Source organism: Vombatus ursinus, unplaced genomic scaffold, assembly GCF_900497805.2.
Source record: "Vombatus ursinus unplaced genomic scaffold, bare-nosed wombat genome assembly UNPS02014941.1, whole genome shotgun sequence".
Taxonomy (NCBI): Eukaryota; Metazoa; Chordata; class Mammalia; order Diprotodontia; family Vombatidae; genus Vombatus; species Vombatus ursinus.
The window spans coordinates 196,978-222,901 of record NW_020954719.1 but is presented as its reverse complement, the minus strand read 5'-3'; the positions used below and the strand labels follow the sequence as shown (position 1 = coordinate 222,901).

Below are 25,924 nucleotides of genomic sequence, written 5' to 3'. Positions count from 1 at the left end.
ATACAAAAAACCAGTATTATTTGGCTCTTGAATTTTGGAGTACCCGGTTTTAATGGGTGTGTTTCAGTACAGAGAATTATCATTGCCAACTAGTGGTAAAAGATTCTACCTGCCCATTGCAAATCCATAAATCTTTTGAGGAATCTGTGAAGTCATAAACAATCATTTTGAGGCTATTTATAAAATTTTCTCTCACTGTGGCTGATAAAATCATAGATCACACACACACACAAAAGTTGGAAAGGATTTCCACAGACTATCAAAGGATCTCCAGTGCTTTATCAGTTCCAGATAGAAGGGTCACTCTCATCTTTTAAAATCCCTCCAGAGAAGATAGTAATTAATTCTGGTATTTATTTATAAAGGTGGAAATTTTTTCCTTTACTAAATTTTTTGCTCTTAAATCCATTTTCTAGATATATGTTCTGAGAAAAGAAACCAATTCGTTGAAAAGAAAAAGAAATATTTACAGAAATGTCTGTTCTGAGAGATAATTTGTTGAACCTGGGACAAAAGTTATTGTAAAACATTTTAAATGAGCACTGTATATTAGCTGATATTAAGGAAAATGTATTAGGATTTTTTCAAACAAAAAACAAAAACATGGTCTCAGAAACTTTTGCATTTTTTACAAATAAATATGAACACGTATTTGTCTATAATTTACATAAGTAGGGGTGTCACTTGTAATATAAGTGCTTAATGTAATCATTGAAATTATTTACACCTAACTTTGCTTTCTATGTCTTGTTTGTTTATAAATTGTTCACCTGTCCATAAGTCTGATAAGTAATATGTTCCGTGTTCTTCTAATTTTATTGTAACATCTCTCTTTATATCTAAGTCATGTATCCATTTTGACCTTATCTTGGTAAATAGTGTAAGGCTGTAAGATAGTGGTCTATTCCCAGTTTCTGCCATACTGCTTTATAGTTTTCTTGACAAATTTTGCCAAATAATGAATCCTTATCCCAAAATCTTAAGTCTTTACACCTGTCAAATACAAGGTTATTATTTTTATTTGCTACTGTAAATTGTATGTCTACTCTATTCCATTGATCTACCTTTCTATTTCTTAGTCAGTACTAGATAGTTTTGATAATTACTGCCTTATCATATGTAGTTTAAGATCTGGTACTGCTAAAACTCCTTCCTTTACATTTTTTTTCATTATTTCCTTTGATATTCTTGAGAACCTTTTCAATGAGTTTAACTACAAAGGTCAGAAGAGAAACTATATTGGCAGGGAGGAAAGGATCAAATGAGGGTTGTTTTTTTTTTTTAGGATAGGGGAGACATGGGCATGTTTATAAACAGAGGGAAATGAACTAGTAGAGAGGGAGAGATTGAAAATAAGTGAGAGAGCGGAGATGACAGAGGGAGCGTTCTGTTGGAGGAGATGGGATAGAACGGAATCACTTGAATATATGCATATATATATATACACTTATATGCATACATACATATAAGACATTGCTAAATGGATGTGAATGGATATCAAATGATATGAAAAAATGCTTCTCAAAAGAATTATGACCTATTAACAACTATATGAAAACTTACTCCAAATCTGTAATGGCAAGAGAAGTGCAAATCAAAACAGGTCTGGGGTTTTACCTTATACAAAACAATTTGAAAAAGATAAAAATAAATAGAAATAGTCAATGCTGGAGGGGCTATGTAAAGATCAGCTGATTGATAAACTAATATTGATATAGTGATATTGGAGAAAATTACTGGAATCAAGCAAAAAAATGAGTGAAGTATCTCTACCCTTTAATTCAGAGATACAAAATATTCACAGTAGCATTTTGGTGGGAACAAAGAACTAAAAATAGAATAAGTGCCCATTAATTGAGGAATAACTAAACAAATTATGGTACAGGTAAAAAATGTAGTGTACTAGAAGAAATGATTAATAAGAAGAATGCTAAGAGTCATGAGAAAACTTAAATGAACTCATGTAGAGTGAAGAAAGCAGAACCAAGTGAAAGGTATACCAAATGACTACAACAATGAACATGGAAAGAAGAATAAAATGGAAATGAAGGCTGTGTGATTATAATTCCCAAGCTTCCCCAGAGCAGAGCTGTGAAAATACATCTCCTTTTCATTGAAGAGATGGAAAACTGTGGGTGTGGAACATTGCATATACTGTCAGAAACAACTGGTGTGTTTGTTGGTTTTGCTGATATTTCTAAAAAATCTTTTGATACTAGGGATAAGAATGATAATTATAATAATAATATGCTAGCTATTATTGGGGATGGCTTGCTAGGTGGGGAGAGGGGAAGGGATGAAGGTGAAGTAAAAACAACAAGTATCAATAAAAATATTAAAAACAGTCAGTTCTGTAGAAAATTCAGTTGTCTGGTACTTCAATTTCTAATAATGCCAGTCAGATTAATTGAACAAACCAACCTCCCTCCCTCCCTCTTTCTCAAACATTTTTTAATAATAATAAAACTGGAAATACGTAGATAGTGAAGAAAGAATGAATAATGCAAGTTGCTTTTACAAAATCACTTCATATCAGAAAAAAAAAGTGGTGATGTTGGGGAGAGAAAGGTAGATTGAAGAAGGGATGCTATCAGCAGCAGGAGAGCCAAGTGTCAAAAACAGGTGATGTTAAAGATGTGATGACCAGCTTCAGTTTTTTGTAAATATAACACTGACTTTGCCTGCACTACCTGAAGGCCAGGTATATCATCACATTTCACTCTTCTCTCGGGGTTTTTTGATACCTTTAAGGGGATTAGGGTTATATAGGCTTTCTGCCAGTGGTTCTAGCAATGGTATTCTTCAAGTGTAGGTAATGTTTCATCCACCGCAGTTCCATTTAGGTACTAACCATCAAATTAGTTTTTACAAAGAAATGTTTACTTCAGAAGGTATAATCACAAATATACAAACTTATCTCCAATATGTAGGACTTAGTTCTCCTCCCTTGTACTACCTATCTCTTGAACTCAGTGCCAGTTCTAAGGGTAAAACACACCTTGAGTTTTAGGCTCAGGCACCCTGGCTTCTTGGGGCTAGGCTGGCTGCAACATCCTGCCTGGAATCTCAGTTACAAGGTCACCATATATTGAACACTGGTTTAATGGCCATGGGCTTGCAGGAAAGAACTCAATACAGAAAGGGAGTGATCCTTTCAATCTGACCAATTTAAATTTCAGTTCTGGTTATGCAGCTGATACAGGAGGCTACACCCACCCATGAGGAGACCTAGACCCACACCCACCATTCTAGGAGACCTAGAATGCCTCCATATCAGGAGATCTGGGCTTGCCCGAGGGTGGTTTCATATTAGGTGATGTGCTATTTGCTACAAAGTTCACTTACATTAAAACATGAGAGAAGTCAAGACTTAACGCTTCATCTTTAACTTAGCTCTACACTGTAAAAACAACTCCTGCAGGATCCGTGTCTTCTGTTAAGCCAGGAGCTTGGGCTTCTCTGGAAAGGATGTAATTGAACACGACTTTTGGTGTCAGTTGGAGGGTCCAAGCTGCTACTAGCTTCCAAGAATGGATAGACCCATCAACCTTAAGATGGCTTTTTGGCCTCTGTATTCAGGGAAGGAGTACAAAACAGAAGAGGTAGCTAGGAGCTCAAGGCCCAGAGGCAGGCTTTCCTAGTCAGGAAAGCCACCCTATACAAAGAGTCTCCATTTTTTGTCAGAGTGGTGTTGGAGCCCTTCTTCCCTTTTTTAATCCCTTGCAAGAAGTCTCAGAAAAAGAAAATTGCTTACCATACATTCTGGAGAAGAAGGAAAAGTGAACCAGAGGGTGGAGTCACTGCTTTTAAGGTCTACTGAGTGTGAAGTTTTTGGTACTATGGCTCTCCATGGAGCTTTGACACAACTTCCACCCACCCACCCCCACCTTCTCCATCCATGGAGATGGGGAAAGGTGGAAAAGGAACAAGGGAAAAGCCAACCTTTGCTCTATTTTATCCCAAAATGCGAAATCCTTCAAAGCTGAGCGTGGTTTTCCAGAGGTGCGGGCTTAGGATTCCATGTAAAGTGCCCAGGCCAGAACACATGGGTCACCTGAAGTGGCCAAGGCCAATTCCATCTTTGAAAAATGCTACATGGATTGGCCACTGTTACAATGAAATTGGAATATTGGAGGAGAGCTCTGTACAGACTCATGTGCATTTTTTTTTTTAAGGCAATTGGAGTTAAGTGACTTGCCCAGGGTCACACAGCTAGTAAGTGTCAAGTGTTTGGTCTGAGGTCAGATTTGAACTCGGGTCCTCCTGATTCCAGGGCTGGTGCTCTATCCACTGTGCCACCTGGCTGCCTTATCATGTGCATTCTTAAAGAGAGACTCTAAACACCTTTTTGTATCCAAATTAAGAAAAGGGAACTGGGGGAAAAACATTACTGCCATTCTGTTTTTATAATTTTCTGGTCACAGATCAAAGACTAGCGTTTGTTGAATGATATCTGGGTGACTAGTGAAGCTATAACCATAGTCGGGAGAGAAATTTCATTTTTTGACACACATTCATCTGGACATCTTTCTGGACATCCTCCTGTTTACCCATCACAACTCTGAAGGACTTATTTCTATCAATTGAGGAATCAAACTTGTCCCCATCTTCAGCCATTCCAGTGTAGTGCTCAACACAGGTCTAGTTGAGCTTGGGAAAGGTGTATCCTTCTCTAGGGTACAGATGTTCTGCCTGCACTTCAATTTTGTCAAACCATGGACTGGTTGGAGGTTTTTGGGGTGGGGGTGGGAATAGATATAGGTGGGGATGAGAGAGGAGGGGCAGGAGATGAAGATAAAGCCAAGTGAGTTTAAAGGCAGCTGTGGCCTTAATTGAACTGCATGGCAGTGGACTGGTAGACATATTAACTCATTTATTGGTCCAAAAGTCTTCTCTCTCTCCCCCCCAACATGTGCTGCAGGTTACCAGCAGACATGAATGTCTCCTAGCTCTATATTTTCATGCTTTTCTTCTTTCCTTATGCAGGTGGTTAGTATTTCCTGACTACACATGACAAAACTTAATGAAGCTCTTTTGGAGTTGAACCTAAGCACTGCTGCATACAAGATGAAGATGTGGTTTTTTATCAGTTACCTAATTACAATGTGCTTCATATCCTGTCTAGCAGGTAAGATAATCTATTGGCATAATTTGCATAAATTAAAGCATTTTCAATTTTTAGTAACTCCTCTCCCTTAATCATTCCCTTTCCTACCTACTTCTCTGTTGGGTAAAATAGATTTCTATACCCAGTTTAGTCTATATATACATATACATGTACATGTACATGTATGTATGTATACATATACATATATATATATATATATATTTACCTCTTTGAATTAATTTAGATGAGAGTGAGGTTTAAATGTTGTCCTACCCCCCTCTATATCCCCCACACTAAAAGCTCTTCCTTGTGTGTCTTTTTCATGTGAGATAATTTTCCCTATTCTTCTTTTCCCTTCCCCTTTCTCCCAGTGCATCCAGCTTTCTTGCCCATCCATTTTTTTTACATCATCCCAACATAATCGACTTATTCCTATACCCTCTATCTATGTAAAATCCTTCAAATTTCCCTAATAATGATAAAGTTCTTAAGTGTTACATGTATCATCTTCTCATATGGGAATGTAAACAGTTTTACTTTATACATTTCTCTTTCGTGGTTACCTTTTTATGTTTCTTTTGAATCTTGTATTTGAAAGTCAGATTTTCTACTCATCTCTGGTATTTTCATTAAGAATATTTAAAAACCTTCTATTTCATTAAGTATCTTGGTTGTAATTCTAGCTCTTTTGCCATCCAGAATATCATATTCCTAGCCCTTCAGAGTGGTAACTACTAAATCTTATGTGATCTTGACTCTGGCTCCATGGTACTTGAATGGTTTCTTTCTGGCTGCTTGTGGTATTTTCTCTATGATGTGGGAGTGCTGCAATTTGGCGACAAAATTCCTGAGAGTTTCCATTTTGGAATCTCTTTCAAGAGATGACTGGTGGGTTCTTTCAATTTCTACTTTTCCTTCTGGCTCTAGAATATCAGGGCAGTTTTCCTTGATAATTTCTTGAAATTTTGTGTCTAGGCACTTTTTTTGGTCATGGCTTTCAAGTGAATAATTCTTAAATTATCTGTCCTTCATTTATTTTCCAGGTCAGCTGTTTTTCTGATGAGACATTTCACATTTTCTTTTATATTTTTCATTCTTTCAATTATGTTTTATTGTTTCTTCATGTCTCATGGAGGCATTAGCTTCAACTTGACTAATTCTAATTTTTTAAAAAAAGTTATTTTCTTAATGGAGGTTTTGTACTTGTTTTACCAAACTGGTCATTCTCTTTTCATAATATTCTTGTATTGCTCTCATTTCTTTTCCTGTTTTTTCCTCAACTGCTTTAATTAGAATTAAAAAAAATGTTTTTGCTCTTTCTTAAAAAAATCTCTTTAGCTCTTCTAGGAATTTTTGTATACAATCTTCATTTTTCCTTGAGGCTTTGCTTGCAAATGTTTTCAAGCTATTATCTTCTCCTGAGTTTGTGTCTTGAGCTTCCCTGTCACCATAGAAGCTTTTTATGGTCTTGTTCTTTTTTTGTTGTTTGCTTATTTTCCCCATCTGTTTCTTGGCTTTGTACCAAATGTTAGAGTTAGACTCTGTTCACCTATGGCTAGCCTGAGCTCCTGTGGCTATCTCTGGGAGCATATAGGTTTTTTGTGCTTATATAATCTAGGGAAAGTTCTTTTCATTGTCCTCTTGGTCTAGCTCTGGTTCTTACCTAGGTAGGATCTCTGTTCCATCATTACTGTGAACCATAACTTCTCCTCTCTGCCTTGGAACTATATCCTGGAAGTGGGTAAGGGGTGAAGGAATTTCCAGAGGATGCCTGGTTCTGTACCCTTTGTTAGCATGGGGTCCCCTGTAATATCTTTCTGACCATGTATTTAGTCCATCTACCATCCTTGAGCAGTGACTGCTCCTGGTTCCACCGCTGCTGCTGCTGCCTCTAAGCTTCATAGCTGATGCCACTTCCACCATGACATGCTCTTTGGTAGTCTCCACCCTAGTGTCTGCAGGCCTCTCTTTCTGTCTTCCTGCACTGTCCTTCGCTGGAAAAAAAAAGGTGAATGTGACTTTTTTTGTTGTTATTTTCTATCCCACTCAAAATGTTTTTCTTTTAAAGTTGTTTAATGGGTCAGGATGGGAGAGCTTAGCAGAAATGCTCACTATATTCTGCTGTTTTGGCTCTCCCCATGATATTTATGTTATCTCCCTATAAATCTTAGGTATCAGAGACTTTTGGTACAAACATTTTTCCAGTAGATGTCTTCCCTTTTTATTCCATCTGAATTGATTTTGTTTAAAAATTGTTCAATTTTATGTAATCAAATGATTTGTCTTTTGTAATCAACTCTAAGCTCTTTTTTGGGTTAACAACTCTTGCCCTAGTCACAGCTTTGAAAGGTACCTGATCTCTTTATCTTCTCTTTTTTTGTGGAATGACCTTTCATATTTAAATCATGTATACATTTTAGCTTATTTTGGTATGTGACTTAAGATATTGATCTAATCTAATTTCTGTCAAATTGTTTTCAAAATTTCCATTAGTTATTATCAAATGGGTTTTCTTTTGCAAACAATTAAAGTTATCAAATGGTATGTAGTTGAATTTGATTTAAAAAATTTTTTTATCTATTTTGACTTAAAAAGAAGAAAATAAAGTAGAAAATTTTATTATTTTTAACCAGTACCAAATAACTATGGTGATTGCTATTTTATAATATAATTTGAGATCTAGAAGTGCTATTCCTTCATTTCTGCTTATTTTCCCATTATTTTCCTTGAAATTCTCTACCTTTTGTTTTTCCAACTTTTTTCATCATTTTGTCTAGTTCTACAAAGTACCTCTCTTTTGAAAGTTTCATCAACTATTTAAATCATTTGTGCTTAAATCTATATATTAATTTAGATGATATTGTCATTTTAATTATATTGGCTTAGATTAACCATACAACAGATAGGTGGTACAGTAGAGTGCCAGGCCTGGATTCAGGAAAACTCATCTTCCTGAGTTCAAATCCAGGCTCAGATACTTACCAGCTGTGTGACCCTAGACAAGTCACTTAACCCTGTTTGCCTCAGTTTCCTCATCTGTAAAATGAATTGGAGAAGAAAATGGTAAACCAATTCAGTATCTTTGCCAAGAAAACCCCAAATGGGGTCATGAAGAGTTGGACGTAACACATAACTCAACAACAAAATCTATTCACTTAGCACAGTGCCTGGCATGTAGTAGGTGCTATATAAATGCTGACTATTATGATTATGGTTAGCGATTATATATGTGTGCATATATTTTATACTCTCCTATGGTCAAACTACATCTAGAATATTATGTACAGTTCTAGGAAAAGACATTGATTAATTTAACGTTATCCTGAAGAGGGTGACCAGGAAGGTGAAAGGCCTTGAGATTATGTCATATGAGTTTCAGCTGAAGGAATTAGGGATGTTTAGCTTGGAAAAGAGAAGTTCCTAAGGACTCTCCTAAGGAGCAGAATAGTTATCTTCAAATATTTGAAAGACTCTCCTATATAAGAGAGATTGTAATTGCTCTGTTTTACATTTTTTCTGTTTTTTTTGAAGGATTATGTAAGTTGTACAAGTGGCATATGTGGGTTGTACAGAGTATACATGCATATTTTCTTCCTATTGTCTTGTATTGGCTTAGGGGACCATTTTCTGATCATCCTTGTGGGTTTGAACTTGTTATGATGAGGTATCCCCAAATTGGCTCCTGAGCCAGGACAACTGATGGCTTAGAGACTTGCAATGGGAAGTGATGAAGAGTTTTGACCCTGAACTCAGTGGATACAGAAAAGGAGTGACCCATTACCTCTCTCTTACTGTTCTTAACTGTGCCCAGAGAATCAGGTGGAGGAAGGGGAGCGGCCCTATCTCTCACATAGTCCCAAGTAGTTGTGAGCACATTCTACCTAGACAAGTATATGCCTGGGATAAAATCCCTCTTCTTTTGTGTTTCCTTTCCTTTTGAGTTTTGAAAAGTTAAAACATCTTCAGTTATGGTAGTGATCATCTTCCAGAACGGTAGCGGATGATTGTAGTGACTACCTGAATGGCAGTGACTTGGAGCAGGTGAAGCAGTTACATCAGAGAAAATAGTCACCATGAAGAAAAATATTGATCTAGAGTATTTGAACAGTTTAAGGGAGAGATGAAATATAAAAATGGCTAATAAACAGTCTTATTAACTGTATTATGTCCTAGTTAGGCTTGAGTATTAGTCTCCCAGTCAATTGTATTCATTGTTGCAGGTTAAATTTCTGAAACCTGTGTAATTGTTCTATTGATAAATGCTATGGTTCTTTTTATGGAAATTATTGCTTTCTGTGTAGGAAGAAATGACCTGTCTTCTACCCAGTTTATATTATACAATGGGTATCTCTTTTCCTACTTTCCCTTTTTCTTTGGGAGTGGGTGGATAGGATATATATATTTTAACCAAAAAGCAGAATTATTTCCATGATCCATGAGTGAGGATTTAATATATCAATGTATATAAGGATCCCATTAATTAGAGGTTAGGATTTCCCCAAACTGAACCTAGTCAAAAATAACTGATATATCAAAATTTTCAATTACTCAAAAAGAAAATCAAGTTATACATAATATAAATTGTTTCATATGCAATCCTCTTTTTCTGTTTATTGTGCTCGTAAATGCTCATTTTATTCATATTTGTGACTTTCGTTAAAACAAAACAAAACCTTGAGAGAAGAGCCAAGATGGTGGAGAAAAGGCAAGGATTCTCCTGAGCTCTTTTAAAGTCCCCTTCAAATACCTTTAAAAGTTGCCTCAGAACAGATCTGGAGTGGCAGAACCCACAAAAGGACAGAGTGAAACATTTTTCCAGCCCAAGATAGCTTAGGAAGTCATCAGGAAAGGTCTATCAGATCAGCATGATAGTGGAGCACAGTTCAGTGCAGGTTGTGCCAGCGCAGACAAGGCCCAGCAAAGCAGGACTTCTGGAGTTTTCAGCCCATAAACAGGAAGGGGGTCAGACAATTGACCAGAGGGAGATTACAGGGGTCACTTTGCTGGCACTGGTCCTCTGCAGGACTTTGTTGCATTGCCCATGTTCAGAACTGGTTTACAGTCCTGGGTGGCAGTCCCAGGGGAAGGAGGAGCACTAGCACACCAGAGCTTGCTGCCATAGGGGAGCAGGGACTCTGGTCACAGTTCCAGGGCAGAAAAGAATGATTGTGAAAAAAAGTGATTGTGGTCACTCACAGAATACAGCGCAGGCCAGGAGAGTAGTAAATAATACACCTCTCTTTAGTTCATGCCACCTTGGAAGAGCTTATCAGACGTTCAGAACTAGTTCTGAAAACAGCTGCACAAAACCCTTGAAACTTGGGAAAGAGCCCCCTCCAATACCCCCCGGAAGTAGAGTCCCACTTTAGCATAGAGTTAAAAGTCAAGAAATAGGGTAGAAAAAACAAACAAATAACAAAAAAATTCTGACTATAGAAAATTATTGTGGTGAAAGAGAAAGATCAAAGTACACACTCAGAAGAGACAACAAAGTCAAAGCTCCTACATCCAAAGCCTCCAAGAAAAATGGGAATTTGTCTCAGGCCATGGAAGGACTCAAAAAGAATTTTAAAAATCAAGTAAGAGAGGTAGAGGAAAAATTGGGAAGAGAAATAACAGTGAGGCAAGAGAATCATGAAAAAAGAGTCAACAGCTTGGTAAAGGAGGCCCCAAAAAAATGCTGAAGAAAATAACACCTTAAAAAGCAGAATGGGCAAAATGATAAAAGAAGCACAAAAATCTGATGCCTTGAAAAGCTGAATTAACCAATTGGAAAAAGAGGCACGAAAAATTCCCTGAATAAAAGAGCTCCTTGAAAAGTAAAATTGGCCAAATGGAAAAGGAGATACAAAAACCCACTGAAGAAAATAAGTCCTTAAAAATTAAAATCAGTTGGGGCAGCTAGGTGGCACAGTAGATAGAGCTCTGGCCTTGGAGTTAGGAGGACCTGAGTTCAAATTCAGCCTCAGACACATGATACTTACTAGCTGTGTGACCCTGGGCAAGTCACTTAACCCCAACTGCCTCACTAAAAAGCAAAAAAAAAAAATTAAAATTAGTCTAGTGGAAACTAACGACTTTATGAGCCATTAAGAAACAATAAAACAAAATTTTAAAAAATGGAAAAAAAAAAGAAGAAAATGTGAAATATCTCATTGGAAAAACAACTGACCTGGAAAATAGATTGAGAAGAGATCATTTAAGAATTATTGAACATCCTGAAAGCCATAATAACAAACAAACAACAAAATAGATGTCATTTTCAATAAATTATCAAAGAAAACTGCCCTGATATCCTACAGCCAGGGATAAAATAGAAATTGAAAGAATCCACTGATCACCTCTTGGAATAGATCCCAAAATGAAAACTCCCAGGAATAGTATAGTGCTCCCAGATCAAGGTAAACAGGAAAGAAAACTCACAAAGATTTCAGTAAGATTAAATGGTTTACATTCCTACATGGAAAAAATGATACTTGTAACTCCTAAAATTTTTCTCATTACTAGGGCAGTTAGAAGGAGTATACGTAGACAGAGAGCATGGGTGTGAGTTGGATTTGATGGGATGACTATCTAAAAAAAACAAATTAAGGAGTAAGAAAGAAGAATGCATTGGGAGAAGAGGAAAGGGAGTAGTAGAATGGGATAAATTATTTCATATAAAAGAAGTGTGAAAGAACTTTTACAGTGGAGAACAAAATGGGGGAGGTAGTGGGGAGTAAGTGAATTTTACTCTCATAAGAATTGGCTTACAGAGGGAATAACGTACATGCTCAGTTGGGTGTAGAAATCTATCTTATCCTATAGGAAAGTAGGAGGGGAAAGGGATAAGAGAAGGAGGGAAGTATGAAGGAGGGAAGGGAGGGTAGATTGAGGTAGATTAAATACAGAAGCAAAACACTTTTCAGGATGGACAGGGTGAAAGGAGAAAGAGTAGGATAAATGGGGAAAATAGGATGGAGGGAAATACATTGTAATCCTAAGTGTGGAAAATTTTTTACAGCAAGTTTCTCTGATAAAAATCTCATTTCTTAAATATATAGATAACTGATCAAATTGAAAAAATAAGAACCATTTCTCAATTGATAAATGGTTAAAGTATATGAACAAGCAGTTTTCAGACAAAGTAATGAAAGTTATAATAATATGAAAAAATGCTCTTAATCCCTATCGATTAAAGAAATGCAAATTAGGGGCAGCTAGGTGGCACAGTGGATAGAGCACTGGTCCTGGAGTCAGGAAGACCTGAATTCAAATCCGGCTTCAGACATATAACACTCACTAGCTGTGTGACTCTGGGCAAGTCACTTAACACCAATTGCCTCACCAAAAAAAAAAAAAAAGAAAGAAAAAAGAAATGCAAATTAAACAATTCTGAGCTACCACCCCATACTTGTCAAATTGGCTAATATGACAGAAAAGGAAAAAGACAAATGTTAGAGTGGAAGTGGTAAAATTGAGACACTAATATGCTGTTGGTGAAGTTGTATACTGATTCAACCATTCTGTAGAACAATTTGGAACTATGCCCAAAGGGCTATAAAACCACTACTAGGTATGTACCTCAAAGACATATAAAAATAGGAAAAAGACCTGTATGTACAAAAATATCTATAGCAGCTCTTTCAATGGTGGCAAAAAATTGGAAATTGAGGGGATGTCCATCAATTGGGGAATAGCCAAACAAATTGTTGTTTATGATTGTGATGTAATACTGTTGTGCTGTAATGAAATGATGACCAGGATACTCTCAGAGAAATCTGGAAAGACTTACATGAACTGATGCAAAGTGAAATAAACAGACCCAGGAGAACATTGTACACAGTGACAGCAATATCATATGATGATCAACTGTGAATCATTTAACTGTTCTCAGCAATACATGATCAAAGACAATTCTGAAGGACTTATGATGAAAAATGTAATTCATATTCAGAGAAAAAACTTATGGAGTCTGAATGCACATCGAAATATACTTTTTCTTTGATTTTTTATTTTTATTTTTTTTTTGGTCAACATGACTAGTATGGAAATATGTTTTGCATGACTGCACATGTATGACCTGTATCAGATCACTTGCCTTCTCAATGAGGGGGTAGGGGAGTAAGGGAGAGAATTTGGGACTCAAAATTTCTAAAAATGAAAGTTAAAGGTTGTTTTTGCATGTAATCGGGGGAAAATAAAGTATTAAATCATTAAAAAACAACAACAACAACCAAGAATAATATCTGGGTACAGGAAAGGAAATGGTACAAGTCATCAGCCCCTGTTAGTCACATCTAAGTAGTACCTCTATTCTAGATGGCATGTTTGCTACTTTTTTTTCTCTCTTTCTTTTTTTTTTTTTATGCGAGGCAATTGGGGTTAAGTGACTTGCTCAGAGTCACACAGCTAATGAGTATTATGTGTCTGAGGCTGGATTTGAACTCACGTCCTCTTGACTCCAGGGCTGGTGTTCTATCCACTGTGCTATCCAGCTACCCCTCATGTTTGCTGCTTTCAAGTGTTTGTAGGGCTCTTATATATTAGATATATTTTGTTTTGCCTCAGAGGACATAACTAAGAGAAATAGTAAAAATTGCAGAGGTAGATTCAGGTGCATCGTAAAGAAAATGTTTCTTTGTATAACATTAGTGTTATGTACTTCCTCAAGAGGTTTTCTTCTCACTGGAAATCTTTCAATAAAGGCTAGATGACTGCTGCTGTGCTATTAAAGACATTTTACATTTATGGGATAGAATGAATGACCTCAGAGGTCCTTCTAAGTTGAAGATTCTTTATGGTTATGTTTTCTTCTTTTGTGACAAGTCTTTGGAAGTTAGTTTTAATTATTAGAGAGCTTGCTTTTATAGTCTAATACAGATTTCCTTTTATTAAAAATTCCTTTTGATTAACTTTATGTTTTCTTTAGTTGCAGAAGATGCCAAAGGATTTGGACCAATTTTTGAAGAGCAACCAATTGATACCATTTATCCAGAAGAATCACCAGATGGAAAAGTATCATTGAACTGCCGGGCCCGAGCTAGTCCCTTTCCTGTTTACAAGTAAAATGCAATTACTTTAACTACTAAACTTAAGTGTCACATAGCTTAGTTACTGAATAACATTTTCACATTTAGAGAATTTAGAATTGTAAGGGACTTAGAGATCATCTAATCTAACTCCGTTTTTTTTTTGTGTAGTGATATGGAGCCCCACATAGAGAAAGGGAACCTGTCATTGTGTGGCTTGAAGGGAGGCAGAATAGACATCTCTAGTCTCTTTTCTCTGCCACCTTCTCCAAGGGAGGTTTTCATTCCTTCCAGGAGAAGAAGCAGGAAGTTGAGGCCAGAGGCTGCCACTTGGCTCTCAGAGAGAAGAGACAGTGTAGGAGTATATTTATATGGCCCCTTAAATATTATTAGTCTGGAGAATATGATTGGGTTCAAGCTAACTTTTTGATCACTTTTTCTTTTGAGGGGGCGGGGGAACCCCCTTGGGGTTCTATGTATCCGAGACTTTGCCCCTATCCCACCTAATACTGTTCCACAAAGAACACACATAGTGAATTGCAAAGAAGCATATTTATCCGAATTGCAGAAATGCAGAAATCAGAAAAGGTATCCATTGGAAAATATATGCTAGGCAATACAGAATGAAGAAACTCTTCCATTGGAAATAAGATAACTCACCTCAACCAAGAGAGTATCCTGGATCTCACTCAAGGGGAAATTCCCTGAAATCTCTAGAGTAGCAAATTTGAAATAAAGAATAATGTAGATTGCCTCTCATGTCTTCCCAGAGTATTTTCCTTCAGCAACCCAAAGTGGGATTGTCCTCTTGCACCTTCTGTTTCAAAGCTGGAAGCCAGGAGCACTCAAATGATGAGTTACCAGATGGGGACTAGCTGAAAACCGAAGTTCTCATCTCACACAGTGCAGGGCTTTCATCTCCACCAATAAGGAGAGAATACCATAACAACTGATTTTCGGACAACGGTTACAAATCTATGAGGAAATTGATGCCCAGTTATGTTAATTTATTTGCCCAGGGTCGTACAAACAGAGTTTTATGACTGTCAGTTGACTTATCTAGAAGGGATTCCTATGGGATTCCTATAGGGGGTAGGTGACTAGACAAGATTATGTCTACATTCCTTTCTATCTCTATGGTTCTATTTTAAACACACAGACAGAAAACTTCCTAATCCTACTATTGACCTTTTCATAGTAAAAACGATATGATTCCCAAATATCTCTGCAATCTTGACAAATTTGGAGCTAAGATCACTGTAAAACTTTGTACAAAATTTTGTTGTCTTTAAAACTAATCAGAAACATGTGGGATAATATGATAATGCCTGAAATAAAAAGGCCCTTTTTCCATATTGCCAAAGTCCAGAAAACTCACTCATTCCTGAAGCCATGAGGCCATTCAGGGTAGCCTAGAGATGAACCTTGGGAGAATCAACCCTGACCCAAAAGTATTCTGAGGTTCAATAGGTAGTCATTTTGAACGTAAACAATTTCCCCACACTTTTTTCTCATTGCGGAAAGAGAAGAAGTTAAATTACACCTTTATTCTAAATTATAGTACGGAAAATTAACACTAGAAGGACCAGGTACATCAATTGTTGCAAAAGTTGCTTGGTTCTTTGAAGTACTGTTAAATTCAGGCTCTTCTTAACGTTCTGCTTCTTTGTAACACTTCTCATTCACATATTATTTTGGGAGCATGTGGGGAAAATCATTGTAAGGTTCATTATGTCCGAAATAGGCCTTGTTCCAATACTAAGTGAATACTAGGCTTGCTCTTCTAAGGATAGTTTGTTTTATTGATATAGAAGAGAAACCATAGTCATTTGGTGGTACAGTGGATAGAGTGCCAGACTTGGAGTCAAGAAGACTTATCTTCTTAAGTTCAAATCTGACCTCAGTCATTTAATTAGCTGTGTGACTCTAGGCAAGTCACTTTACCCTGTTTACCTCAGTCTCCTGTTTTGTAAAATGAGCTAGAGAATGAAGGCCAACCACTTCAGTATCTTTGCCAAGAAAATCCCAAATGGGGTCACAGAGTCAGACACGACTGAACAACAACAGTAAGAGAAACCACTGATTTTAGTGGAGGAGGTAGGATCAAATCCTGGTTCTGTTACTACCTGTGCGGCTTTGAGCAAGTCAGTTCTCTCTGAACTTTAGTTTCCTCATTTGTAAAATGAAAAGATTAAACTAGATAATTTCTAAAACCCCTTATAGCTCTAAATCTTAGGATCCTATAGAAGCTATGTGGTACAAAGGAAAGAACACTTAATTTGGAGGAAAAGAAAAGAAAAGAAAACCCAGGTTTTGAATTCAATCTCTGCCATTCATTTATAAATTGATATGACCTTGGGGAAATAACTAAATATGTATGGGCCACATTTTCCTCAGTTATTAAATAAGGGAATTAGATCAAATTATTCCAACTCTAAATTGATAATATGTTCTCTTTCTGGTGGCCAAATTCTGACATTCACTTTTCAAAGATGATCCCTGAAATTCTGTTTGAGGGTCCTTTGGAACCAAAAGATTGGTCAGTTTCACTTCAATCACTTTGTTTTTTAAAAAATCAATGATTATTTTTTCAATTTTAAGCTGCACATATTTGAAAATGTTCCATGAAAGATAGTATCTAGCATATTCATTGTTTCTTGTAGCACAATAATGTTACATTACATTCATATACTAAAACATGTTTAGTCACTCCTCAATCAATAGAAATCTATTTTGTTTCTAGTTCTTTGCTACTACAAAAAAATGCTGCTATAAATATTTTGGTGTATATGAGGCCTTTCTTTTCTTTTCATTGGTCATCTTGAGGAGTATGCCTAGAAATGGAATATTTGGGCCAAAGGATAGGAATATTTTTGTCACTTTCTCTGCATTAATTTTAAATTACTTTCCAGAATGATTGAACCAATTTATATGTCCACCAAGAATATGCCTTTCTTTCCACAATTCCTCTAACATTGACTATTCGTTTGTCATTGTCAATTTTTTTGGGTTTGAGATGGAGCTTCATAGTTCTTTTGATTTTAATTTCTCTTATTATTAGTGATTTGGAACATTTTTCTCATGGTTAATAATTTTGTAATTCTTCTTTTGAGAACTATTTGTTCATATCTTTTGATGATTTATCTCTTGGTGAATAATTTTTTGGTCTCATGTTACTCTTGTCTATGCTCTCTGTCTTGGGTAGCAGACCGTTATCCGTGATATTTGATACACAGATTTTTTTTTTTTGCATTTAACTGCTTCCTTTATAATCCTACTTATTTTAATTTTGTTCAGGTAGAAGCTGATTGATTTCATGTAATCAAAAGAATATATATATATATATATATATATGTATGAAATAATTATTATTTTTTTTGGCAAGGCAATCAGGGTTAAGTAACTTGCCCAGGGTCACAGAGCTGGTAAGTATCAAGTGTCTGAGGCCAGATATGAACTCAGGTTCTCCTGAGTCCAGGGCCAGTGCTCTATCCACTGTGCAACCTAGCTGCCCCATCTGTTGTCTTTTTAACCAACTCTGTCCCTTATTTGATGAATAATTCACCTTCTAGATATAACTAAAAACAGCTCTCATCTAATTATTTTTATATGCTTTTTAATATTGAGGTTAAATATCCATTTCAAGTTTATTATGGAATATGTATGAAGTAAGCTGATGTTCTGAAGTTTTCCCAGTGAATCTTATCAAATAAAGAGCTCTTTCTTAGGTAACCTATGTTTTGAGGTTTACCAAAAACTGGACTATTGCATTTAGTTATTTTTTATTCTTCTCAAGTCTGTCTCATTGATTTATTTTCCTTTGATTTATTGATTTCCATTGATTTATTTTTTAATCAGTAGCAAAACATTTTAATGATTACTGTTATAATAGTTGAAGTCTGGATGTACTATTTCCTCTGCATTCATACTTTTGAACTAGAAAAGTAACATAAAAATATTAACCTGTTTCTAGAGTTCTTCAAGTTTTTGTGACATTTATTTGTTTTATGTATAGATGGAGAATGAATAACTGGGATATTGATCTGACAAATGATCGCTACAGTATGGTAGGAGGGAATCTGGTAATCAACAACCCTGACAAATTGAGAGATGCTGGAAAGTATTTCTGCTTAGCTTCAAATATCTATGGAATGGTTAGAAGCACTGAAGCAACTTTAAGTTTTGGGTGTAAGTAGCTCTTAACAGACAAATAATGTGCTAGTTCAGTAAAAACCTGAATGAACAGTATTTATTCATTATTTTCCTATATTTCTTTTATCGCACATAGTTGTTCTGCCACATGAGAACACTTTTACTAAGACTACTGGTATTGATATCATGGCCTGTATTAATGATGTTTCTCTGACTGACAAGACTGAGTCTTCTATTTCTTGTTCTTCTCTCTCCTTTGGAAGATTTTGCTCTGTTATAGAGGTGTGCTGGAACCAGTTTGAAACAGCTCATGAGAGTCTGTAGTTAAATTTTGAATGTAAGCATATATACCAGAGAAATCATAATATGCTACAAATCAGGGCTTGATTTGTTATGTCATTGATTGTTTTGACTTGGTAAAGTGTTGGAGAAAATGTTGATAAATGCAGATGAAGCATAAAAATGTGTCATGGGTAGGTTTTTATTTTTGTCTTTTGAGAACCAGTTGTTAAACATTTACCAGCATAATCCCAAAAGTTAAAGTTATCTCATAAGCTTTAGGATATATAATTACTGAAACACACACATAGAAACTTTATTGACGCTTCATTCACCTCAGCATTAGGAGGATCCCTTCATTGAAATGATAGGAACTAGTAAGGTTGAGTAATTCTCATCTATACTCTCTTGGTTGCCACAGACCTTCCTTTAGGTCTTTTTATACTTTGTGTATATCTGTTCAACACTTAGACTGAATTACTCTCAATCTTACTACATGATCAATCTACTTCCTTTTCTAATTGCATGTTTCCTGAATGATATTCCTTAAGAAATGGAAAGGAAAAGTGTTTATTAAGCTCTTACTAAGTACCAAACACTGTGTTAAACACTGGGGATACAAGTAGAAACTTGCTGAAAACAAACTCACATTATAATTGGGGGAAAAAGCAAATATAGGAGGGTTCATTTGCAGGGTAGATGGAAAGGCATAAGTTTTGGTGGTAGGGGTAGAAGACAAAACTCAGAATTACTTAGGGTGCAATGGCAGGTTAGACAGCAGTGCCTCAGTGTCCAGAGGGAATACTATTATCAGGGTAGATTGTAATGTCCCATGGTTTACCATTTTTTCCAGAGGGATTGTAATTGATGACTCTTTGCTCATTCAAGCAGTGTGAAAGGGCTATTTCATATCAACAGGACTTCATTGGAAACATGTTACAGGCTTTTTGAATTTAGCAATGTGTTTCTGCACGTTCTTTTGGGTCACAAAGAATTGCTTTGATTCCTTGACACTGTGACTTTTGAAACTTCACAACCATATCAAGAATGTTTATATCAAAAAAAAGATACTAATTTTTTAAAGGCAGAAATATGATAAATTTGAAGGAAGTGGAAATTTTAATGTAGAAAAGAGTTTAGGGCAAATGATAGCTGTGTTCAAGTATTTGAAGGGCTGTAATGTATAAGATCCTCTAGAATTGTTCTGCTTGGCCCCAAAAGGCATATCTAGAAATAATGGATCATTGTTTGTCCTTCATTCTTGAAGGGGACCAATGACATCAGGCGGGTGATGTCTTGACTCACAAGTGAATTAGATTTAAGTGAGGCAGGGCTGTGCAAAGTCCCAGGCCTTACTTCTCCTCCAGGGTTATCTGAGTCCGGTGGCAAGGACAACTGGAGATGACCCAAGATGCAGTGGGGAAACCTTGGCCTTTTTAAGCTAAGGTCTTTCTCAGGTCTCAATTTCCCTCAGGCAGCACCCATTCTGTGATTTAAGGCTAGAGGAGGAATGAGGCAGAAGATGGCTTAGTTTGCCTACTCAAAAACAAAAAAAAAAAACCAAAAAACAAATAACAAACTGGGAGGGAAAGACCTTCAGGGTTTCTGACCAGAACAGAAACAATTGCTATTTACTCTCACTTTGAGCCATCAAAACCCAAACAATGACCAAGTGAGGCTTGGGCTGGGACCTATTATTGGCCAATCAGTGAGAGCCAGAGTGATTTGGGTTTAAGTCTTGTTCAAGTAGCTTCATTTGGATCCTAATGGGTTTTATCAAAGCCTGGTTTTTCAGAGCTCTATTTCAAGAAATCATAAATGAAACTACATGGGACAAAAGAGTTAATTGTCCCAGTTTTTTTTTAAAGAAAGAATAAATAAGTAGGGAAGAGGAAAAAAAAAACCTAGCCCCCAAACCTCAAGATATCTTATGAGGTTTCAGTGATCAAAATTTGTATTCCTTTGCGCAGAGCACCCACATAGGAGAGGAGGAGGGAGGGAGGGAGGGAGGGAGGCATAGAAGGAGGGAGGGAGCATTGGCCAACCAGAACTGGCCAGTTGGGTCCCAATGGGGCAGCTACTACTAGTCACAGATTGTTGTTTGTCCTTCATTCTTGAAGAGGACCAATGACATCAGGAGGATCTTGATCTTGACTTGCAAGTGATTTGGATTTAAGTGAGGCAGGGCTGTGCAAAGTCACTAGCCATACTTTTTCCTTTAGGGTCATCTGAGTGCAGTGGCAAGACATGGGGGGACAGGGGGCAGAGAAGCAATGGGTAGAAGCTGTAGAAAAGTAGGTTCAGGTTTGATATATAGAAAGTCTTCCTAACCGAATTATTCAGAAGTGAAGTCAGTGCATTATGCATTAAGCTTCAGGCACTATGCTAAGGCAAAAGGCAATCCCTGCTCTTAAGTAGCTCACAGTGTAAGAAGGAAGCAACATGGAAACAACTATGTACAAACAAGCTACACACAGGATAAATTAGAAATAATCTCAGAGCGAAGCATTAAGCATTGAGAGGGATCAGGAAAGGCATAGAAAATGAGATTTTAGCTGGGACTTGAAGGAAGGGAAGGAGTGCTGGAGGTAGAGATGTGGGAGAGTTTTCCAGGCATGGTGAACAGCCAGTGAAAATAACCTGGAAACTGGAGATACCTTGTTTGAGGAAAAAAAAAAGACCTGTTTCACCGGATCATAGGGGTAAGGGGTAATAAGACTGGAAAGGTAGGAGAGGGCTGGGTTATCAAAGGGATTTGAATGTCTAATAGAGGATTTTATATTTGATCCTAGAGGAAATAAGGAACCTATAGAATTTGTTAAATTGTGGGGGAGGGAAAAGCAGTGACATGGTCAAACTTCTGCTTTAGAAAGATTAATTTGACAGCCAAGTAGAGAATGGACTTGAGTGAAGGAAAGACTTGAGGCAATGAGACCAAATAATAGGCTATAGCTATACTCCAAATATGAGGAGATGAAGGCTTGCACTAGGGTGGTGCCAATGTCAAACTAGAGAATAGTCATATACTAGAGATATTATGAACCATTCCCAAAGGCAGCAATATGGTGTTATTCTATATTATATTAAAATATAAAATAAATATATTCTACATTACTAATATTCTATTAAATACTCTATATTACCAATGAGGAAATAAAAGCTGAAAGGTTTAACTTTAACCTCCTTGACATATTTTTGCATCTATCTCCTTCATTCAACTCACACCACAATCACTTTGGTTTAGGCCCTCAACACTTCCTTTTTTTTGTTTGTTTGTTTTTTTATTTTTATTTTTTTATTTTTTGCCTCATCACTTCTTACATGAACTATTGCAATATCCACTTACCTGATATTTTGGTATCAAGGGTCTCCCCTTCTCTGACCCATTCTCCATATAACAGCCAAATTCATATTTCTAAAGCACAGATATGATTATGTCACTTTGCTGCTCAAGAAACTCAGTTGTTCCTCTGTTTGGCATGTAAAGCCCCTCACAGTCTGCCTCCAGCTGATCATTCCAGGCTGATTACACATTACTTCCCTTCAGGTACTCCAGCTTAATTGGCCCATTTCCTCTTTACTGGATGTGCTATTCCATCTTCCCTCTGTCTCTTTGCAGTCTGTCCCTCACACTTAGACTGTTCTCACCCTACTTCTATGTCTTAGAACTCATAGCTTTTCTTTAAGGCTTAGGTAAAGTGTCACCTCCTAGAAAAGGCCTTCATTTCCTCTGGTGGTAATGCTTTCTAATTCTCAAATTGCTTTGTATTTATTTCACATATGTTCCGTATTTATCTTTCTGTGCTTAGATTACGAATATTTTATCCCTCTAGTAGTAAGCACCTTAAAGACAGGGAAGGGAGTTAATTCATGAAGGCTAGGTATTTACTTGCTAAAACTATTGTAGAAGATATTCCTGTGAAAACACAGATTGTGGTAGGCATCTGAGACCCATTAAAACTCTGAGATTCTTGATTCTACAAAGTAAAAAATGTGGAAGGGTGAGCCAACATGGTGGAGTAGCAGGGAGAAGAACAGCAAAGGTCTCTCCCACAAAAATTTAGAAAATGCAACCAGAACAAGTTCTGCTTAGTAAATCTAAAGAAAAATTACAGTGAATCATTTTTTCCAACCAAGGTTGACATAGAGAGACAGACACAGTGGTGTGCAGACAATGGGAATTGGGGGTCTAGCTAGGAACCACGATGTTGGAGTGTTCCAGCAAAAAGACTGAAGTGGGCCAAGGCTGTATTCCAAAAACAAGAAGAGGTCCCAGATCCACACAAAGGGAACTGACTGTGCAAGATGCAGGGACACATGGCAACTGGCAGCTCTGTCACTCATTACCCAGTTCAGAGTCATAGATCCAAGGAAGGCTGAGGAGGGGAACTGGGCCTCGGGATGGCAGTCCAGAGTTGGGTACAGAAGTACATTTGACTCAACAGGGAAATAGGGAATGGAGTGAAGGAGAAAGAGGGATGACTTAAAATGACTTAAAATATTTGTGGTTTCTTACTTTTTTTAAGTCCATTCCCCACTCTAAGTGGATCTCTGTTTCCTCATCTGCAAAATGAGGGAGGTCAATCTAATAATTTTCTTTTCAGCTCTAAATCTACTATATAATATTGTTAAATTTTTTTCAGGCACAAAACTACTGAAATGGGGATGGGTTTAATCTAGGTCACTAAAAGAAAAAAAACATTAATAAAATAATATATCTTTCAAAGTATTGAGTAAAAAGAGTGATGTTGCTATTGGAATGGAAAGAAAGGAGCATTTATCTCATTTTTGAGGAAGAACCAACAGTCTGCATTTGGGATGATGGAAAGGGAATAGACAAAGGTGATTTAAAGGAGTCAAGTTGAGGTGATGGCACCATTGATAAAAATAGGAAAATCAAGCAGAATAGTTGATTTCAATCAATCAACAAACATTTATTAAGCACTTACTAAATGCCAGACATTGTTCTAAGCTCTGAGGATACAAATATGAAAAAAGAAAGTCAAGGAGTTAAATAATCTAATGGAGTAAGACAAAAAGATTCTGAAAAGTAGGGGTGGGAGAAGGTACCTACCACAGGAGAACTAAGTCAGAGAAGTATCAAAATAGCGCAGCCAGGTGAGAAATGAGGAGAAGTCTGAGCTGAGCTCTCTCCTTAAATGGAGGTTTGGAGTTCACAGCCTCATTTTCCAATCAGAGAAGCATAGAGTAGTGATGAGATGGACTACCAAGGCAATTAAGATCTTACAAGGTGATGAGATTATGCCAATAATGAGTTTCCTGGGGAATGGGGATTTGGAGCTCTTTCCTTAAATGGAGGAAAGAGGATTAGTTGGGTTTGGACATATTAAATTGAATTCCGAGTTGAAATGTCAAATTAGCAATTGGAGATACAGGACTAAAATTAGATGAGAGATCAGGATGGGAGATATTCATTTATTCAATAAATATTTTATATGCAAGTTATTTGAAAGTCATCTTTAGATGATAGTTGATGACATAACAGATAGGGGAAAAAATGCAGAAGCAGGAGACAAAAATCTCCTTAGATCTTCAAAATAACCACAGTATAGGGGGCAATAGGCGGTAAGGAAGCCAGGAAGAAGAGAAAACCAGGATACTATAAAGTCATGGCAAGCAAGGGATGAGCAAGTTCAAGGAGGGTATAGTTAACCTTGTGAAATGCCAAAGAGAGGCCTAGAACTAGGACTGAGAAAAATATGTAGGATAAACAAGATCCCCAGTGAGAATTAAAATATTGCATTTCCTCTTTACTCCTTTGCAGAACCTGGAACTTCCCCCTGGGAAATTTAATTCACTGCTTAGCCTATTTTCCTTGGGTCCTTCATCTCTAGTTCCCTTATACTACAAGAGAAACTTTGCCAGTAGTTGAGCCCAAAACCTTTATTTGTGTCAGGCTGTGTTGAGGTTTAGAGCTGGGAGAGCTGGTTCAGGTGTGAAAGAATTCACTTAGATCTTCTCTGTAACCATCGGGAGCTTTATTGATGCAGAAGCCCTAGAAAGAGGACTAGCATCTTACAGATGGACAGGGGTCTGTTTTATCTTACAAGATAAGGGGATTTGTCATGACACAGGATGAGGAAGATGAATGACAGGATAGGGGACCCAGGATAAGGAAGACAGGGGAAATTTTATGACCCAGGATGAGATGAGGGAGACAAGGAATTTTTATGATCCAGAAGGGGAATCTAGAGGGGAAGTTTTATGGTACCTCAAGATAAGAGGATGTACCTCAGGCTCAGGAGGGGCCTTACAAGGTACTGGAAAAACAACCCTTAATTAATTTTTTTTTTTAGCTTTTAGCTTTTAGGGCACTATTTATATTTACATCAGTGGAGGTATCAGACCTTTGGGATATATTAAAATTTTAGCTTCACCAGAAATATTTCTGAAGTCTGTTATTTCCATGAGTATGTTTAGTGAAGAGAGCCACATTAGACTATGAGCTTCTCAAGGGTAGGGAATTTCTTTTGTTTTTCTCTGTATTCCCAGCCCTTACTACAGTGGATAGCACATAGTAGTAGGTGTTTAATAAATATATATTGACTGACTGGGCTGAGAAGACCCGCTTATGCCTCATTTCCCTTTTCTTCTTTTCCCTCAGAAATGTAACTAAATGAGTAAATGTAGCTAGTGAGTTATTATAAATTTTAATGTATATTTATTTAAGTAAAAACCTAAAACCAAATGTAAACGTTTTATCTTTTGTTTTCTAACTAGATCTTGATCCTTTTCCACCAGAGGAACGAGTGGAGGTAAAAGTAAAGGAGGGGATAGGCCTTGTTCTTCTGTGTGATCCTCCTTACCACTTTCCAGGTACGTTTAGTGTATGCTTCTCAGCAGCGATGGAATAGGATAAGAAATAACTAAGAAATGTTCTATATTAGTTTCCAGCACAATGCTGCCATGATTACATAAAGTTTAAACCCTCAATTAATTGATTACAATTTATCATTAAGGTTTTTAATAACCAGTATTTTATATACCATGCTGTGTTTTAAAATACTCCCCCAAACTTCATATCAAACAGTTGGTGTTAAGTAGGACTATTACATAGTAACTTTTTTTTTGATTCGAGTTATTTTAGGCAAATCAGTAACTGACTTTTCATATGAGATAGATGAGGTCTGGTATTTTCTTAATGTATCCCTCTCAGATGTTATTTGAATTTTATTGGAATCTTGTATTTTCCATTAGTTGACTTCCCTTGCTTTACTGGGAAGAGATACCTTCTTTGGTTCTAGTTCCCCATTCTCAATCCCTCCTTCTTCTCCCTACTGGGGAGTAATCTCTTAGAAAGAATTTAAAAAGAGAGGAAAAAGCAATTCTACAAAACTAACACATTAAAAAAAAA

General features: G+C 36.7%; 1 protein-coding gene across 3 annotated transcripts in view; it reads left to right on the top strand.

The window, feature by feature from the left end:
* CNTN1 (contactin 1) overlaps nucleotides 1-25,924 on the top strand; it is a 274,708-nt gene that overhangs the window by 87,749 nt on the left and 161,035 nt on the right. For all 3 annotated transcript variants that reach the window (XM_027844389.1, XM_027844390.1, XM_027844391.1), the window contains 4 exons: nucleotides 4,987-5,128; nucleotides 14,019-14,151; nucleotides 18,134-18,306; nucleotides 25,291-25,386. In XM_027844389.1, the coding sequence (XP_027700190.1) occupies nucleotides 5,011-5,128; nucleotides 14,019-14,151; nucleotides 18,134-18,306; nucleotides 25,291-25,386 (520 nt within the window). In that variant the 5' untranslated portion in view covers nucleotides 4,987-5,010. The remainder of the gene's footprint in view (nucleotides 1-4,986; nucleotides 5,129-14,018; nucleotides 14,152-18,133; nucleotides 18,307-25,290; nucleotides 25,387-25,924) is intronic.